At 38.8% G+C, this 19426-nt stretch overlaps 2 protein-coding genes across 6 annotated transcripts in view; one reads left to right on the plus strand and one right to left on the minus strand.

Annotated features, from left to right (window-relative positions):
- Calu (calumenin) overlaps window positions 1–14049 on the plus strand; it is a 32952-nt gene extending 18903 nt beyond the window's left edge. For all 5 annotated transcript variants that reach the window (XM_015488319.2, XM_015488318.2, XM_015488321.2 and 2 more), the window contains 4 exons: window positions 380–546; window positions 1503–1563; window positions 9853–10052; window positions 11403–14049. In XM_015488319.2, coding sequence (XP_015343805.1) covers window positions 380–546; window positions 1503–1563; window positions 9853–10052; window positions 11403–11507 — 533 coding nt within the window. In that variant the 3' untranslated portion in view covers window positions 11508–14049. The remainder of the gene's footprint in view (window positions 1–379; window positions 547–1502; window positions 1564–9852; window positions 10053–11402) is intronic.
- A 714-nt stretch (window positions 14050–14763) lies between these two features.
- Opn1sw (opsin 1, short wave sensitive) lies at window positions 14764–17837 on the minus strand. Its single transcript, XM_015488317.2, has 5 exons — window positions 17444–17837; window positions 17024–17192; window positions 16396–16561; window positions 15745–15984; window positions 14764–15239 (listed from the first exon to the last, which is right to left on the minus strand). Exons 1-5 carry the CDS (start codon window positions 17796–17798, stop codon window positions 15120–15122), a joined length of 1050 nt encoding a protein of 349 aa, XP_015343803.1. The 5' UTR covers window positions 17799–17837; the 3' UTR covers window positions 14764–15119.
- Between the last annotated feature and the right edge of the window lie 1589 nt (window positions 17838–19426).

Below are 19426 nucleotides of genomic sequence, written 5' to 3' on the forward strand. Positions count from 1 at the left end.
TATTCACCCAGGGCCACACAACACAGCTAGGGATGGTAGACTTCAAACTCAGTATGGCATTAGAGCCACCACTGCCTCCCAGATATAACTAGGAAATTCAAGCCTTAACATCAATAACAATGAAACATTACATGTTGAGTTAAGTAACCCAGGAAACAGAGTTCCATGTTGATTGGCAAACATTTACTTCAATTTGGACCTGACTGAGATATGATTGATTACTGGAGCTTCATCCCAAAATTGTATGTCTTTAGACTGCTGCCTGTGTAATCAAGAATTATTTCTTCATCGCTTGTTTTTTATTTCTTGGAAATTGATTGTCCATACTATATATTTTTGTATTTTCTTTCCATATTTGACCTAAATGTTTGTTTTCTAGATGATCCAGACCCTGATGATGGATTTAACTATAAACAGATGATGGTTAGAGATGAGCGGAGGTTTAAGATGGCAGACAAGGATGGAGACCTCATTGCCACAAAGGAAGAGTTCACAGCTTTCCTGCACCCTGAGGAATATGACTATATGAAAGACATAGTAGTGCAGGTGGGTGAGATCGGGGTTCTGAACAGGAACTCAGTTTCTCTTTTGGTTATTTATGCTGTCTCCCCTCTTGAACCTTTCCTGTAATTTTGGAAGAATGACTTGTTTTTCAAGTACTGGCTGTATTCACAGACCAGGTTTTGTCACTGCCTGCCTCCTGCCTACTATGCATCCATCCATCCATCCATCCATCCATCCATCCAACTATCTATAATGGAGATTGAACCCAGGAGTATTCTAAACTGAGCTACATTCCCAGCCCTTTTAATTTTTTATTTTGAGACAGGGTTTTGCTTAGTTGTGGTCCTCCTGCCTCAGCCTTCTGAGTAACTGGGAATTCAGGCAATTGCTTCAGTGCCTGGCTCTGTCATGGTTTTTTCCTAAGTGCCTTAGGCTTTCTGTTTGTCATGACATTACTTGACATAAGATGATGTATTTTGCCGTTTCATTGGTAGGAAAATCCTTTTTTAAAAAAATATCCCCCAATCAATTACCAGAAACTAATAACAGTGATGTTGAAGAATTTTCACAGAATGCAATTACTGATAACATAGACTTCCTATAGATGTAGACATAATTAATGGTCACATCTCCTATTAGCATGACAAGAGCTACCATCATTAAGCGGTGGCAGTGTTCTTTCAAGAAGACTCATAGTTATTTTAGGAAGACTCATAGTTATTTTAGGTTAATGCATAAGAAATTGCCAATATTTGGCCTTGTGATCTCAGTGACTGGGGAGATTGAGGCAGGATGATTGCAAGTTGGAGGCTAGTCTCAGTAACTTAGCAAGATCCTATCTCAAAATTAAAAAAATAAAAAAAGGACTGGGGATGTTGTAACTTAGAGACACTAATATTTTACCATTTTCTAGCTAGAAAAACATCAATTTCCTATGGTTTTAAACGTACAGATACATCATACTCTTCTGTGAAATTCATTCTTCTTTTCTGTTTTAGGAAACAATGGAGGATATAGATAAGAATGCTGATGGTTTCATTGATCTAGAAGAGTATATTGGTAAGTTTCTTTTTCAAGTGTTTTTTTCCTTAGAAAAAGCTGAGACACTTGGGGAGATGTAATCACCCATAGAAACAATTTTTCCCATGATTCAGCTCTTCAAAGATCGTTAAACCATACCAGTGTGATGAATAGTGGGTTGTGGTAAACTATCTGTAGTAGCACTAACCAATCAAAATGAAAATGTGACCCACATATGTAATTTCTATTTTTTAATAGCCACGTTAATAAGTAAAAAGAAGGGCTGGGGATATGATTCAGTTGGTAAGTGCCCCTGGGTTCAGTCCTTGGTGCCCCCCCCCCCAAAAAAAAGTAAAAAGAAGCAGATGAGATTAATTTCAAGATTGCATTTGATATTTCAAAATACTATAATTTCCCCTTATTAATATAAATTGTTGAGCCTGTAATTCCAGCGGCTCAGGAAGCTGAGGCACAAGGATTATAAGTTCAAAGCTAGCCTCAGCAAAAGTGAGGTGCTAAGCAATTCAGCAAGACCCTGTCTCTTAATAAAGTACAAAATAGGGCTGGGGATGTGGCTCAGTGGTTGAGCCCCTGAGTTCCATCCCTGGTACCCCTCCCAAAAGAGGGGAGGAGTGGGGATGTAGCTCAGTGATTGAGTGTACTGGGTTCAATCCCTGGTACCACAAAAAAATTAAAAAATAATTTTTTTTTTTAACACTTATAGCACATGCCAGTTTGGACCAGCCACATTTCAAGGATTTGATACCTACATGTAGTTAGTGCTTACAGTCTTCTGCAGCACAGATAATAGTGTATCCCAGATGCTCTGATGAATTGATAGTAAGTAGTTAACAGGGAGCCCAGAGAGGCATTCAGAAACTCAGGAAGAAGAACTGGGGAGTAGATTAAAAGAGCTGGTTATTTGAGGGATCAGCTCTCTAATAACCTTGTCTTTTCATTATGTTGTATTCATGTTTTCTGTCTGGTACTAGTTTTCTTTTTGTTTAGGGTTATTTTTCTATTTTGGTTTTCTGTTTCCATTTTTCTTTTTGGTTATCTGTTAATTTTCTTGGGGGCAGGATACTCCGTCATTGGGGCTAATTTCTTCCAAGTAAAGCTCTGGTTCTTTTTTATAAGAATGATTTGAAGATTTTCCTGCGGCTTTTAAAAAAAGAGCTACTTGTCTTACCAAGTAGTTGAATAAACTATTTCACAATTACTAAATGTCCTTGTTACAAATGTTATTCTATTTTGAAACATATTAGATATTTTTATACTTCACATCTTTATTCTTTGTTTGTTTGTTTTTGGTGGTACTTTGAATTGAACCCAATGCCTCACCCAGGCTAGGCAAGCACTTTATCACTGAGCATCCTTTTAATTTTTAATTTATATGTAATGATTGTACATGTTGATGAGGTAAGTATGACAATACACAGTATGATGAGGTACAGGTATACAAAATATAATGAGCAAATCAGTGTAGTTAGCCTTTCCTAAACATTTATATTTCTTTGTGTTGGGAACCATTGAATTCCTCTCTTTGGGTTCTATAAGTATATATAATAAATTGTTATAAACTGTAATTTTCTGTAGTGCTATAGAACACTATAACTCATTTCTCCTGTCTGACTTATCTTTTGGTGTCCATTATCCAGCCTCCCTTTATCTACACTTCCCCCTCCTCTTTCTAACTTTTAACAATCACTGTCGTCTTCTATCAAATCAACTTCTTTAACTTCCTTCTAGGAAAAAGAATATGCCGTTTCTCTCTCTCTCTTTTAATATTTATTTTTTAGTTGTAGTTGGACACAATGCCTTTGTTTTATTTACTTATTTTTATGTGGTGCTGAAGATCAAACCCAGGGCATTGCACACGCTAGGCAAGTGCTCTACTGCTGAGCCACAACCCCACCTCCCCCGTTTTTCTCTTCCTGTGCCTGATTTATTTCACGTAACATATAAATGTCCTCTAGTTTCATCTGTGTTGCTGGATATGAGAGATTTTATTATTATTATTTTGGCTAAATAACATTCCATTGTGTGTATATACACCACATTTTCTTTATTCAGCCATCAGTGCATACCTTAGTTGATTATTGCCTATCCTGGCTATTGTGAATATTGCTGCAAAAATATGGGGATGCAGGTGTCTATTTTTTTTTTAACCTTTATTTAATTTTTTTATGTGACGCTGAGGAGAGAACCTAGTGCCTCTCACATGTGCTAGGCAAGTACTCTACCATTGAGCTACAACCCCAGCCCACAGGTATCTCTTTGATATACAGATTTCATTTTCTTTGGACATATAACCAGTAGTGAAATGAGTGGATCACATGTGTCTTTAGTTAGGTTTTGTTGTTGTTTTGAGGCCTCCATATTGTTTTCTTTTTTAGTACCATGGTACTGGGGACTGAACTCAGGGGTGCTTAACCCTGAGCCCCATCTGCATACTGTTCTCTGTAATGGCTGTGCTAATATACATTCTCATCAACAGTGTATAAGAGTTCCCTTTCTCCACATCCTCTCTAGCATTTGTTGTTTTTTTGTCTTTTTTTCTGATAGCCATTTTAACTGGGGTGGTACCTCATTATAATTTTTGGTTTTCATTTCCCTGATGATTAGTGAGTGATGTTGAACATTTTATTTATACCACAAACATACACACACGCACACACACACACGGTTGGCCATTTTTATGTCTTCTGAGAAATATCATTTGCCCACGTTTTAATTGGGTTATTTGTTGTTTGTTTTGCTGTTGAGTTTCTTATATATTCTAGATATTAACCCCTTATCAGATGAATAGTTGACATTTTTTCCCATTCTGCTTGTTTTCTTTTCACTTCATTGTTTAATATACTTAAGCTTCTTAGTTTAATATAATCCCATTTGTCCGTTTTTACTTTTGTTTCCTGGGTTTTTGGTTTTGGGGGTCTTATCCAGAATATCACTGCCTAAATTGATGTCTTAAAAATGTTTCCTCTCGGCTGGGGTTGTGGCTCAGCAGTAGAGCGCTCGCCTAGCACATGTGAGGCCCTGGGTTCGATCCTCAGCATCACATAAAAATAAATGAATAAAGATATTGTGTCCAACTAAAAAATAAATATTTTTTAAAAAATGTTTCCTCTCTGTCTTCTTCTAGTACTTTTTAATTTTTCAGGTTTTACATTTAGGTCTTCAGTGTATTTTGAGTTGATTGCTGTATGTGGTAGGAGATGGGGTCAAGTTTTGGTCTTCTGAATATGGAGATTCAATTTCCTCTGCACCATTTATTATAGAGGCTGTCCTTTCTCCGATGTATGGTTTTGGCACCTTTATCAAAAATCATTTTGGCTCAGTGGTAGAGCACTTGCCTAGATGTGCAAGGCACTAGGCTTGATTCTCAGCACCACATTAAGAAAAACTAAATAAAATTGTGTCCATCTTCAATTAAAAAAATATTTTAAAAAAATCAATTGGCTCTAGAGACTGGGGATGTAACTCAGTGGAAGAGCACTTGCATAGCATGCATGAGGCCCTGTGTTCAATCCTTAACATTGAAAAAAAAAAATCACTTGACTATAGATGTGTAGATTTCTGGGTTCTCTGTTCTGTTGATATTTCACATCTTATTTTTGCTTATAGTAACTTATTCTAGTGAACCACTGCTTTATTTTTAGGTCTCTTATCTTTACCTGAAATACTTATTTTAAGTCTGTAAGGGAGACCAAAGACCTACTTCTATCACCTGTCATTAAACTGCATTGAACAGTCTCTACTTAGATATTGTCTAATCATACCTACTAGAGAAAGAGGGATGAGCAATGAAAATAGCTCCCCCCACCAAAGTTTTTTTTTTTTTTTAATTGGCGTTCATCAGGATAGTGGATAAATGCCTGAGTGTGTGTTCTGAGTCCAGGTTGACATTTATAGGATTTTCTACTTTTAAATGTTTTTTTTTCATTCTTCTCTTTTGCCATTTTATCATCATTGTTTAGGTTTAGATTTATCACTATTAAGTATCACCACTTGCCAAGCATTGAGGCCACATGAGGAGATGTTTCTGTTTTCTGCCACATAAGGAGATACTTCTGTTTTCTGCATCATAAGTCAGTAACCAATGGAGACACTTTTACACCTGGGGTGTTCGTCTCTATAAATCTTAAAGTCTCTCCAATACATTTTATAGTTTCTAGGGCTATGCCAGTTTCTGTCCTGTTGAGGAAAAAGATCATAAAGAAGCAAAGTTGTTTGCCTCTTACATGTAACATTAATAAGAGGCCCAAGAGTTATGCTGCTTAGTTCTTTTTTTTTTTTTTCAATTTATTACAGAGTATTATAAACATGCACAAAATTAGAAGAATATAATGACCCCTATGCCTCAACAACCATCAACCCTCAGCCACATCCACTTCTTCCCCCTTTTTTGTTTTGTTTTTGTACCTGGCATTGAACCCAGGGGTGTTTAACACTGAGTCACATCTCCAGCCCTTTGTATTTTTTGAGCTAGGGTCTCTCTAAGTTGCTTAGGGCCTTGTTAAATTGCTAAGACTGGTTTTGAATGTGCAATCCTCCTGCCTCAGCCTCCAAATTGCTGGATTACAGGTATGCACTACCACACCCGGCTTCCTTCTTTTTAAAAAAAAAAAAAATGGAAGAAAGGAAGGCTGAACTGGTAAAGAAGCCATCATTTTTTAAAAAATATTTTTAGTTTTAGATGAACACAATACCTTTATTTGTTGATTTCATTTTTTTTTTTTTTCCTTTAATGAGGTACTGGACATAAAACGCTGAGCCACAATCCCAGCCCCTGGCTTCCTTTCTTATTTTGAAGTAAATCCTAATCATCGTTTCATTTCATCTATAAACATTTGGTTTTGCATCTCTAAAATAAATGTGTATTTCTAAAAACTTCTTAATCTCAACCAAAAAATTTCTTTTTTTTTTTTAAAGAGAGAGTGAGAGAGGGGAGAGAGAGAGAGAGAGAGAATTTTAATATTTATTTTTTTTTTTAGTTATCGGCGGATACAACATCTTTGTTTTGTATGTGGTGCTAAGGATCGAACCCGGGCCGCACGCATGCCAGGCGAGCGCGCTACCACTTGAGCCACATCCCCAGACCCTCAACCAAAAAATTTCTGATCCTTAATATTATCCAAGGATTGAATCCTTTTTAAGTAGAATTCAAATAATATTTTTTATGTCTTTACTCATCTACCCCTAGAATGCTCATTATATTGTTTTTTTTTTTTTTTTTTTTGCTTTTTTCTTTCTTTCCTTTTTTTTTTTTTTGGTGGTGGTGATAGGGATTAAACCAGGGCCTTGTGCATGTGAGGGAAGAACTCTACCAACTGAGCTATATCCCCAGCCTTATGTTGTATTTTCTAGCTTCTATGAAAAGAATATATATTTTTTTAAATTTGTTCTAAGTAGTTATATACACGACAGTAGAATGCATTTTGACACATTGTACACAAATGGAACACAACTTCTCATTCCTCTGGTTGTATGTGGTATAGAGTCACACCAATAGTGTAATCATACATATATAGGGCTGTAATGCCTGTCTCATTTTACCATCCTTCTCCTCCCCACAGCCCATCCCTCCCCTCACTCCCCTCTGCAGAATCCAAAGTTCCTTCATCTTCCCTACACCCCTCACCACCACCCCCCCCCACACACACACACACACTATGGATCAGCATCCGCTTACCAAAGAAAACATTTGGGCTTTGGGAAAACTATGTATTTTAAACATATTTCCATTTCCTCTCTAATTCAGAACTTTCCAATCTGTATACTGTAAATAAGTCTTCTTGACCCTTGGGTAATTGGTACAGGACTCTGGCTTCTGAACTTCATATAAATACATTTTCTGAATATACTATAGCCTGGAGAATTTGGCAAGGTTGAAATTCTGAAGAACTTCTTGAGATAAAATCAGAGGAAGTGACTGAATCTGCTCTTAATCCCTAGGTTTTGGAAAATGACAGTACTGACTGACTCCTTTGCTTAGAGTTTCCAGAAACTATTTAGCCTTTTTAGGTTTGCTCCCATGTCTTACATGAGACGCAGGTGCATTTAATTAGATACAGTATTTCTCAGGAGTCTTCAGATTTGTTTTCTCACTTCAAAAAGAATTTTGAAAAACAACATTCTCTTATATATTTTAAAATAGGCATCTAAAATAGTTAATTATAACTTTAATTATAGAGTAAACTGCTGATTGTAAATGTTAACATTATATAAAGTACCTTAGTTCTGAAATATATCTCTAAAATTTAATAAATTAAAAATAAACACCATAGCTACTTCCTACTCATCATTCATGTGAATAATTTGAACAAACTTTATTTTGGTTTTTGCTTTTTTGTGATTTTGTTGTCACTGGAGATTAAACTCGAGGGCTCTTTAACACTAAGCTACATCCCTAGCCCTCTGTATTTTTCACATTGATACATGGTCTCATTGAATTGCTTAGGGCTTTGCCAAATTGCTGGAGCTAGCCTCAAACTTGGCAATCCTCCTGCCTTAGCCTGAGTGGCTGGGATTACAGGCATGTGCCACCATGGCCAGCTTGGACAAACCAACTGTAAAAAAAGAATCAGAAAGTTCAAATTTGGACTGGGTATTAGATTATACCAAGGAATTGATTTTATAAAACATAACAGATACATTCTAAAATACATAGTGTGAGGGATTCCTGGGATTTGTCCTAAAATAATTCAGGGAGATAAAGTGATAGTATAAGTAGAATGTTTATTATGATGCCTAGAAATCAATAAGCACTCAATAAATGTTAGCGGTTATGTCTTCACTTAAGAACAATTAAAAATGAAATAATTCTTTGGTACTGTATTATTTTAAATAATAGCATTCAGTTGGTAATAGTGTGACAATTATTTGTTTAATTTTGTAGGCATTTTGGGGTCTTTTTCTCATTTACTGATGACAAAACTGACAAGAAATAGTATTGTCTTGAATTAGCAATTCTCTACTAATTTTTATACTGTCTCGTTTCTTAATTCTATTTTTAATTCACTTTCCCCACAGAAGTATCTAAAAGCCTTAAACCACCTTGACGTAGTTATGCAAGTGTATTCTATATATACAAATACTTGTTTCCTAAGCTCTTAAGTATGTTTAAGTGTTGTTTTTAAATGTTTTTAAGTCTTTTCTAGGTTCAGTTACTGTTACAATTATTAATAAACAGACAAAATAACATTTACTACAAACATGTTCATATTAAACAACAATGTATCTCTTTGCTACCTTTTTTCCTAGTAGTTTTGTATTTATGGATGGCAGTTACTTGCCATTAGAGTAAAATAATTCAACACTAACTCCTAATTTTATTTTTTTTAAGAGTAGATACTAAGAGACCTTATTTATATAAGTTGATGGGAATGGAATATTTTTATAGCAGTATCATTTAGTTTTTGGAATGCCTTTTGACTTATATGAAAAAATCAATTGATCTGTCATCAAAAATTATTTTTAATGATCCCATGGCTAAAACTCAATTAGACCCTCTTTTCAGGTTTTCTTTTTTTTTAAGCAAAGCCTTTAACATTTGTTATGCATTTTTTCAAACATCTTTCTTAATACCAACACTAATGTTTCTAATTGGCACTTTTTTCATCATCATGGAGTGGAGCTTTTTACACTGTAAAGTTTCGCAATGGCTGAGAGAATATGCCTCTCTTGTATACAGTGGGAAAGGGTAATGGTAAAGGGGGAGACAGGAAAGAATCCTTCAGGGCCAGAGCTATATTCTGCAGATAAGCTTTTTAGGGAAACTGAAAGTTCAGGACATGAAATTTGATTCTTTCCTGTCTGGTCCTTCCCTGTGTACTCCTTGACAGTGTTCCTATTTACACAGGGGCAAGTTGCCCTGACTAAAGACCACTGGTATAATGCATTTTATGTAGGAGTTGATTAGTTGGTTAGTAGTTCGTTTTGGCTTCTAAGTTTCCCAGATAATTTAAAAGTGTGCTTTTTAAATCAGTGGTCCAATTTAAATAGCTACCAAGTGTCAAAATAAAATGTTGGGAATAACTAGTCCACCTGTCATGGTGCTGATCAACTCATCTTATTTCTGTATATCTTAAGATAAGAAGGCATCTCTTTGCTTTTGTGTAACTCAAAGTCAATAGCTGGAAATGGTCTTTTTGCGAGATTATTAATTAATCTCAGGAAAATAAGCTTTTTTCTAAGGGTTCTGGCCTAAAGTACCAATATAAACTGCTATTAGGTTGAAAACAGATGAAGAAGGGTTAGACCAAAGCATGAGGCAGTCTTTGGAAAAGGACAAACTTTTTTTTGTATGTATTTCTCTGCACACAGGTGACATGTACAGCCATGATGGAAATGCAGATGAGCCAGAATGGGTGAAGACAGAGCGAGAGCAGTTTGTTGAATTTCGAGATAAGAACCGTGATGGGAAGATGGACAAGGAAGAAACCAAAGACTGGATACTCCCCTCAGACTATGACCATGCAGAGGCAGAAGCTAGGCACCTAGTCTATGAGTCTGACCAAAATAAGGTAAGTCTGAACAGGCCAAAGAAGCCTAGTAATATGAGTCTGTTTCTAAGGAAAACAGACTAAAAAATTTGCCTAAAAATTTTTTTGTCAAGATACATAGAGCATTTAAGATCTTAATTAATGTGTCTGCTTAGGATTTAAAATTGGCAGTTGAAAACTGTGAAAGCAACACTTGCTCTCTGGTCTCATTTTAGTCATCTCTGCCCAGTGTTCAAGGTGTTGGAGGAACCTGGGCTGCATAAAAGAGCCTCTGTGTAGCCTGCACGCAGCGTGCATCACTTATTATCTTTGGATACTCAGGAAATTTTCTTTTTATTTTTCTGCTTTGTTACTTCCTTTCTTCTTCTTTTTTTCTTTAACCTATTACTCATTCTGCCTGCTGGTTATTTCCTTCTTAAATGTACTTTAATTTTTTTTTTTTAATAGAGAGTTATAAGTCAGCTTTTCCTTGGAATCTATTAAAATTGTCCTTGATCGATTATCTGAGATATACAGTTCACTAAGAATAGTGTTAATAGGTTGGGGTTGTGGCTCAGTGGTAGAGTGCTCGCCTAGCACGGGCGAGACACTGGGTTTTATCCTCAGCAGCATATAAAAATAAATAAATAAAATAAAGTTATTGTGTCCAACTACAACTAAAGAAAAAAGAATAGTGTTATCACTATACTCTGTCACTTTTGTCAGAGATTTCAGTATTGTGGTTAAAATAAACTGAAAGTCTAAAGATGGGGATTTCTATTATTTTGAATATTATATTATCTAGGCTAATCTTCAGTTTCAGATGCAGAATCTTAGAAACCTTTTAAGGTTGGTCTGTTTTGAGTTCTTACTCAGTCACTTCAGTTGCCAACTGCCTTGTCTTAGCTACATGAGAGAAGGAAATATGAGCAGTTGTCCCTTGGGAATCTTAATACTATTTGAGGTGTGTGTCAGAGTCTTTGTTTGGGTGTATCCTGGTTGGTGGCAAGGACAGAGGGAGGTGCAGGCTAGACTTGATATTGGCAGACTTCATTGTTCCTGTTAGATAGCAACTTGATTGATTCACTTTGAAGTATTGTCCAGTTGTTATTGGCCATCTCTTGCCCATATCTAACAGATGTTTTACATGTTAACAGTTTGCTCCTCAGTCTTGGAACTTTTTAGCTATAATAATCACCACCCTTTCAGTTTTAACTTTCTTAATAAGAGAAACATACTCATTGTTATTTTCTCCCTCTGTGTATATATGGAAGAAAGATTTAGGTTGAATTCACATTTAATTAAATCCTGATTAACTCATGTTCTCTGTAGTATTTCTGTATTTGGAATAGGAAATATTCTGCCTCAACTCACTGCTTTCTCTGATTTCAGGATGGCAAGCTTACTAAGGAGGAGATTGTTGACAAGTATGATTTGTTTGTGGGCAGCCAGGCCACAGATTTTGGGGAGGCCTTAGTACGACATGATGAATTCTGAGCTGCAGACAGAGGAACCCGTGTTTCTTCAAAAGTAATTTATTTTTACAGCTTTTGTTTTCACATGAAATTGTTTGCGCTACTGAAACTGTTATTACAAACTTTTTAAGACATGAAAAGGCGTATGAAATAATGAAAATCATCCCGTCCCCATTCCTCCTCTCTAAGGGACTGGAGGGAACTGCTTCTGAGGAACAACTCTAATAGTACACTTGTGTTTGTAGATTTACACTTTGTATAATGTATAACATGGTGTGTTTATTTTTGTATTTGTTCTCTAGTTGGGAGTATGATATGAAGGATCAAGATCCTCAACCCACACTTGTAGGCAAAAATTAGCCCTTTACTCTTTCTCAGCCCCTTATATAATTTTTATAATTCTCATTTAACTAATATTTTAAGCCTGAGATCAATAAGAAGTGTTGAGAAAAGAAAGGAAAATTATATGCTCCATGATTTATATTTAGAGATAACACTTAATCTTGCCTATGAAAAGTCTTACATTTCACATGTAGTAGTCTGACATTTCATATTGCATTCAGTTGCTATGGGTTCAGCAATTGGTCCTGCCATTTCTGGTCAGGGACAGAATCCCTGTGCTCTAAGAAAGCTTGGCTCAACTTGACTTCATTCTTTTTCCCCTGTAGAACTAGTTACTTGCTAATTTTGTCAAGCACAGCTGTGATAAGAAGTTAGGGCCAGTGTCTTGAAAATCAATCAAGTAGTGAGTGCAATCTCTTTACAGAGTTTCTCTTTACAGAGAAACTGCTTTTTATAGAGCAGTTTCCAGCTAGAAACAGCTGGAAAACTAAAGGAACAATATAAATGTGTTCAGGGCATACATTTTTTTCTGGGTGTGCATCTGTTGAAATGCTCACAACAACATTATTTGCCTGTTGAAATCACTTTAAGTTCTCCAGGTGGCTCTTTGTCCCCAGGAATTAATCTTGATGTCATTGCAGTTAAAATTCACTCCTTGCTGGCATGGTGGCACATGCCTGTAATCCCAGCAACATGGGAGGCTGAGGCAAGAAGATCTGAAGTTTGAGGCCAGCCTCAGCAACTTAGCAAGACCCTGTCTCAAAATAAAAAATAAAAAGGGCTGAATGTAACTCAGTCATAGAGCATCCTGGGTTCAATTCCCAGTACAAAAAAAAAAAAAAAAAATCCTTTCCGATCATGTCATAAAAAGTGCCTTTAACGAGATACGATCATTGAATGGGAATTTGCTTAAGAAACCCTAAGATCAAATGAAGAGATTATTTAGACGATCTTATATGAAAGCTTAAACCCTCCCAATGTAGTGGGGATTTCTTCCCCTTTTCTCTTTTGGATGATAGTTAAATAGCAGTATTAGTTACAAGCTTGGTTGCAGTGTTCTTATCTTGTGGGCTGGTTTCCAAAAACCAGGTGCTGCTGACTTTACCAGGGATCCTCATACCTCGGAATGCAAACCACTCACTACAAGGCCTCTCTGTGTCCACCCTAGAGCTTGAGCTCAGACTCAAGGGTAGGAGGACCTGCAGATAGGGGACTCTTTGGTTTGAGGACCATTGCTCACTCTTCCTGCCTTTGACCATCACACCCCATACCCTCATTTCCTCCCTCTCTAATGCCAAAAAACAAAAATGGTTTGTCCTGGATCATCAGGTATTCTATTGTTATCAAAGAGAGGAACCCTATAAAAGGAGCTGAAGAAACCACCCTCTTTCCAACTCCATTTTAACCATATTTTATGTAATAAACTGTCCACTTTAGTCCCTTACTGATGGACCTCTTCTGAGAAGAACTATCCAAATCTTTTTAGCCCTCAGGTTACTAAGATAAATAAATATATATAAAACCTTTATTATTTTCTGTATCGCTGGATAATACATTCAGGTGGTGCTGGGTGATGATTGTATCTGAACCTAGGTATATCCCTTGGTCTTCCACAATCCTGTTGAGGTGGGCTGCTTGGTGTGGTAAAGAGCCAGGTGTCACTTCACCCCAGCCTTTGCATCAAGCTCTCAATAGAGGATATACTCTTTACATTTAACCCCAGTATAGATAATGGACATTCTCCACCTCCAGATTCCCCCTTTTTATTAACACCAGAGATAATAAATAATGCCACCACCCTAGCTTAGATAGGGCACATTATGAACCGTATGAGCCTCAAGGTTTATTAGGTGCAGAGAGCACAGGCATGACATAGAATCATGCACTTAGACAGCAAACCATAATCTGCTAGGTTGACAGGTTTTGGATGTGGGGACTCGCCAGCAAGCATTGTACTCTCATCTCTATGAGCCCCTTGGAGTGTTTGTGGTTTATTGGGGGAGGGTGGGGTTTTTTTTTTTGTGGGGGGGCTGTTTGTTTAAATCAAACCTGAGGCTGGTGATGAGTAGCTACACACCCACAGTATGTATTCTGTGAGTGCTAGTTCTCTTAAATTTGGATATTGGTTATTTTTTATAGAGTGTAAACCAAGTTTTATATTCTATAATGCAAACAGGTACCTACCTATCTGTTTCTAAATAAAACCGTTTACATTCATTGTGGATGTGCATTTTTCATTCTTGTGGGAATGGAGCTCTAGCTTAGAATTATGGATGCTGTGTTACAGAAAAGGACCTCCTAGAAGATTCAGCACACCACTCAATCTCAGAGAAAGTACTACCTTCTCTCAAACTGATTACTCCTTTTCTCCTATTTCTGAAATTGCCTAGTATCCTGTCTCATAGCTATAACCCTTCTGAGCTATTTGTAGGCCATGTCACTGGAGAGGAACCCAGCTGCTCATTGCATACCTGATACCAACAGACACCATTCTTTGTATGATAGATATACGCGTTTATCTTGGGTTTTATTCAAAAAGGCTCCTCTTCAGGGAGTAGAAGGAGGCTATAAAGTGAAACACTTTGATATAGTTTATAAGGGATAATAAGATATGCAAATTAATTTTGAGACTATCAAGGTAATTAAACTATTTTAATAAACGCACAGCTTAAGACATATATTGATTTAGCCAAATGCAGGCAGGGGGAAGCACCTAAGAATAAACCTGGCTCAGGGGCTTCTAGACATAGTTATCCCTACCAAAGCTGTAGCGGTTACTTACAGAGATAGCATAAGGAAGTTCTCTCACACTCATTTGGGGTCTACCAAGGGGTTTTTTGTTTTTGTTTTTTGATTTTATATATATATATCATATTATATATTATATGATATATATATATTTCTAAAGCATTTTAATTCAGAATACATCACTTCAGAACTGATCCTCAGTAGGGGGAAAAAGGTCACTAAAAAGGAACACAAGTGTTATCTACACTCTGAAAAACCAGCTATGCTCTTTTATGGTTCTCCAAATGCTGTAAAGGGTGCCTCTTAGGAGTAGAAACTGGTGATTGTTGAAATGGCTTTTGGGTGGTCTGAAGTAGACCTTGCTGAAACAGCTTTATAGACAGGAAGGGAATAGTAGAAAAATAAAAAATTGATTTCACAAAACTGCCCTCATTCCCCTTCCCATCTCCTTACTGTGTTGTTAGTGGTTAGGTTTTTGATGGAGAACATGAAAACTTACTTAAATGACGGTCTAGTTGGCTGCAAACAGGTCAACATGGGGTTCCTAGTTGGGACCAACTTTGCTAGAAGAGACAGTGGAAACTTCTGTTTTCTGGGAGCTGGACACTTCAGATTCATCTGTCATGGGCTTCCTACACACCATCTCCATGATACAAGCTCGGAACTGGAGGGAAAGGCAGAATTGGAGATAGTTCCCATGGCAGATGAATAAAAGGAAGATAACATCAGGAAGTATAGGGGGAAAGTTTTATTTTTTGTATCCCAACAGCCTCTCACAGTGCCTTATACCCAGTATCTCAGGTGGTTTTGATTGTCTTCCTTATCCTGATACCTAGCTAAATTCCAGTCTAGAATCACTTGTTTCTACACACTAGAGTTTGAAAGGGAAAGGTTTCAAAACCTTTTCAGAGCCCTTTCTTGAGAGTAGATTGATTTTTTTTTTTGGCTCAAGTTCTATCCTTCCTGGATTCTATTATCTTAAATACCATGCCTTCCTCCCTGTGCTTACCAGGGGCGTTCTAGCCTCCTTGAGGTTCCCATGGCTTCCCTTGTTCACTCCTAGAAACCCTCTGAGTAGGTCTAGGGTGTTCTGAGTTAAAAGGTGTTGGAAAAAAAAAACAGTGACTTTATGGACCAGGACGTTATGGGAATGTGATAGACAACTTTACCTGCTTATTCATGAAGCTGTAGATAATGGGGTTGTAGACGCAAGAGCTCTTAGAGAAGAAGGCAGGAATGGTGACAAGCCGTAAGTCCAGCCCATGGTTGCGGTTGTTGACCATGTACATGGCCAGGGCAGCATAGGGCACGTAGCAGACACAGAAGGATCCCACCATCACTACCACCATGCGGCTCACCTCCCTCTCAGCCTTCTGAGTTGTAGCTGACTCCTGCTGCTGAGCTGCCACCTGGGGCAGAGCATAGAGAGCATCGCATCACTCTTTCCCCCAGTCTTCCAATCCCAGATCTCTGGACCCTTTTCTACTGGGAACATTCACTCTGATTGCCTTGCTTCTGGCCAGGTTCTGTTGCTTTCCTCCCTTGAGGATAGCAGGGTGGAGGTAGCTTTCTGGTCTACAGTGATGGAAGGGATCACATGGCTACATCTCTTTACACCAATTTAAGCAGCAATACTCCCTTATTCGTTCCATTTCATATCCCCCCTCCCCCCGCCACCGCTTCCTTTACTGCTTTTTAGATACCCGTTTATCTGGCCATGAACATTTCCAGATACCTTATGTTCTACAGCATGTCCCTACTCTTCCATCTCTCCTGGAGACCCCTGGTCTGCTCCTCCCTGATTCTCAAAAACCACTCACAGTTCTGAGGGTCCTCAGCAACTGAGCATAGGAGAAGCAGATGAGGCCAAGAGGTAAGATGAAGCAGAAGATGAAGAGGAACCAGGTGTAGTATTCACTGCGGTATTTGGTGCCCACAGTGTACCAGTCTGGACCACAGGAGCACTGAAGGCCCTCAGGAATGAACCTGCAAAGGACCAAGAACTCATTTACTCTGGGTTCTCCACAAGAATCAGTGGAGTAGGGCTGAGAATCCTGGATTGTGTTCTCCACTTAGAACCCAGAGAGTGCCAGGTTTGGGGCAGAGGGATTTTCTTCCTTTTAAGTTTTTTTTTTTTTTTTAAACTTTTTAGATAGGGTCTGACTAAATTATACAAGCTGATCTCAACTCTAGATCCTCCCACCTCAGCTTCCTGAATCTGGGATTATAGGCACTCAACACTGTACTTGGTGGCAGAGGAATTTTCTGGTAGAGGCCACAGTAATTCCAACTGCAAAGTGTTCATGCTGATCTCCCACCGCTCTTGCCTCACCTACTACACCCAAAAAAAAAAAATACAGGTCAAAGACTAAGTGGTTATACCCAATCTCTCTTTCTACCCATTTTAACCTGAACCCCTAAGTCAGCACCACTGCCCTGTGCTCTCACCGGCTCCAGCCAAAGAAGGGTGGGATGGAAACGCCAACACCAATGATCCAGGTAGCCAGAACCACCACCAGTGCGTGCTTGGAACTGAAGCGGAAGTTGCCGAAGGGCTTACAGATGACAATGTAGCGTTCAAAGGCCAGGAAGGCCAGTGACCAGGCTGTCACCAGACCTGTGACAAAATGTGAGGAGAATAGGATAGACAGAGCCCCATCTAGCCTGGCAAGTACAGTGGAAGACAGATGGGTAGAGCAAGCCCAAAGAGAGAGAATTGGCCTGATATGTTTGGAGTGGAGTTTAAGACTCAAAACATTTTATTTTGGTCATATGTCTATAGTCAACTTGGGGGCCTGCTCCAAACCCATAGTCTAATTCCTGGCGTAGTGTCCTTTGCCTCCCCAGACCCCACTTCCCCTGTAGTACCTGCTGCGGAACCCAGGAAAGCCTCCAGAGCACAAATGTGGCGGCCAAAGACAAAGTATCCATGACAGCTGTTGACGAAGACAACGAAGACAGAGAACATGCAGTAGATGAAGCCCCCAAGGGACACATTGACCAGAATGTAGTTGAGTGGCTGTCGCAACTTTTTGTAGCGCAGCGTGGCCACCAGCACTATGGCATTCAGTGGTGTCCCTGCAAAGAAGACAAAGCCCAAGAAAGCTGCCTGGAGGTGGAAGGCCCAAACAGGGGCAATGTGGTACTGAGGCCCATCCCAGGGCCCCACCGATGAGATGTTCTTGAACAGAAAAAACTCTTCTTCCTCTGACATTGTGTTCATGGGATGAACCCCACCCCCTCTGATCCCTCTTATAGATTATCCTTCCACCATGCCCCGCCCCGCCCCCCAGCCCCATCAAACCCCTCTTCTAAAGACACTTTTGGGCTCTATGAATGATCCTAAGCCTCCCAAGGACAAAGTCTGGGATTAAGAGATCTCTAAGCCCCAGCCTAAACCTTTTGTGGTCCTAAAGCCAATTGTGTGTTCTTCAGAGGACAAAAGATTGGGGTCACAGAACCTAATATGCTATATTGGGTGCTGGCATGAGTCAATGCTGGTTCGCTAAGTCCTAGAATGTGCTAACCCATATTCAATGAAGATACTTCCATCTGTGTCTTTTGGCTTTGGCACAGCTATATCCCTAAAGATTTCTGAACCTCATCTGCCCTTTTATGGAAGGTGCCCATCTAAATCACCCTTTCAAGAGAGAATGGGAACCAGACCCAAGCTAGAGGAAGGGGTGGGGAGTGGAGAGCACACTGTAAACAACCATGGAAGAACAGAGGCAGCTTGACTAGGACATCCTTGAGCCAGCTTCTTCCATTTCTTCATATCGAACCTACCCAGTGTCTTTCCCACTGTCTAGACAGGTTGAGGTTGGTCTTCTCATTGTCCTCACAACACATTTATGTCAACTCCTGCCCTCAGCAGAGCCCAAGTTGCCACACTCATCCTCTATTTGTTCCTTAAAATCCTGCTCAGCCCCCAGTGTATCTCAAAGACCTCTTCTGGGAAGCTTGCCCCAGTGACCCCTGTAAAAGTTCCAACTGCATTTGGACTCAACGTCACACTTTATATTTTATGAATGTGTTTTCTTCCTCACCCCAGTAGAATATGGACAGATAAGTTAAAAGGGACACTTCCCACCCCAGTAGAATATGAACAGATAAGTTAAAAGGGACACTTCAAAGTGAAAGGATCATCTAGTAATGACAGTAGTTTATTAGATGAACCCCCCATAGGTAGCAGATTATAAACTCTCAGCAAAACATGAAAAACAACTATATTAAAGCACTTAAACTATCACAAAGCACACAGAAACGAGGGGACTCAACCCTTAAAGGAACCATCTACACTTAAATGAGGTTTTTCTTGGGGGTACTTCCCAGTTCCTATGGTATAGGACAGCTAGAACTCTAGCAGAAAGTCCAGCCTTTTAGGGCTTGAAGAGTCAGAGGACAGATTTGGGGACTCTAGAGAAGTTGAAAACTGAAGATAGATTTCCTGGAATGGTCAAGCCACAAAAGGGGAAGCCTTTGCTTTTAATTAAATCCTCCTGAAATCAAAGGCCGATTGCCAAATTATGGATGGAGGAAACTTCAAGGAGATCAGCAAATGGCAACAGCTGAAGACCTGAAAGAGCTGACCAGAGGTTTTGACTACTACCCACTGCAACAGAGTAAGTCTGAGTTAGAATCCCTCCAACTTGAGGTGTTAGACACTTGTCCAGAATGCACTAGGTCCCAGGTTCAATCCCTAGTACTGCCAAAACAAACAAAAGAATCCCGCCAAGAACTGGGTAAACACTTCAGGCTTTCCATTTGAAACTCCAATAAAAGCTGTGCATAATGGCAACACATGCAGTCCCAGCCACTGAGAGCCTATGGTAGGAGGATTAAATGTTCAAG

Source organism: Marmota marmota, unplaced genomic scaffold, assembly GCF_001458135.2.
Source record: "Marmota marmota marmota unplaced genomic scaffold, marMar, whole genome shotgun sequence".
NCBI lineage: Eukaryota > Metazoa > Chordata > Mammalia > Rodentia > Sciuridae > Marmota > Marmota marmota.

Coding starts and splice junctions, on each gene's coding strand:
- Opn1sw (XM_015488317.2), bottom strand. CDS start 17,798: ATGAACACAATGTCAGAGGAAGAAGAGTTTTTTCTGTTCAAGAACATC. Junction 17,193..17,443: donor TTTCCTGGGTTCCGCAGCAG/GTACTACAGGGG, acceptor ATTTTGTCACAG/GTCTGGTGACAGCCTGGTCA. Junction 16,562..17,023: donor CCCTTCTTTGGCTGGAGCCG/GTGAGAGCACAG, acceptor GGTCCTTTGCAG/GTTCATTCCTGAGGGCCTTC.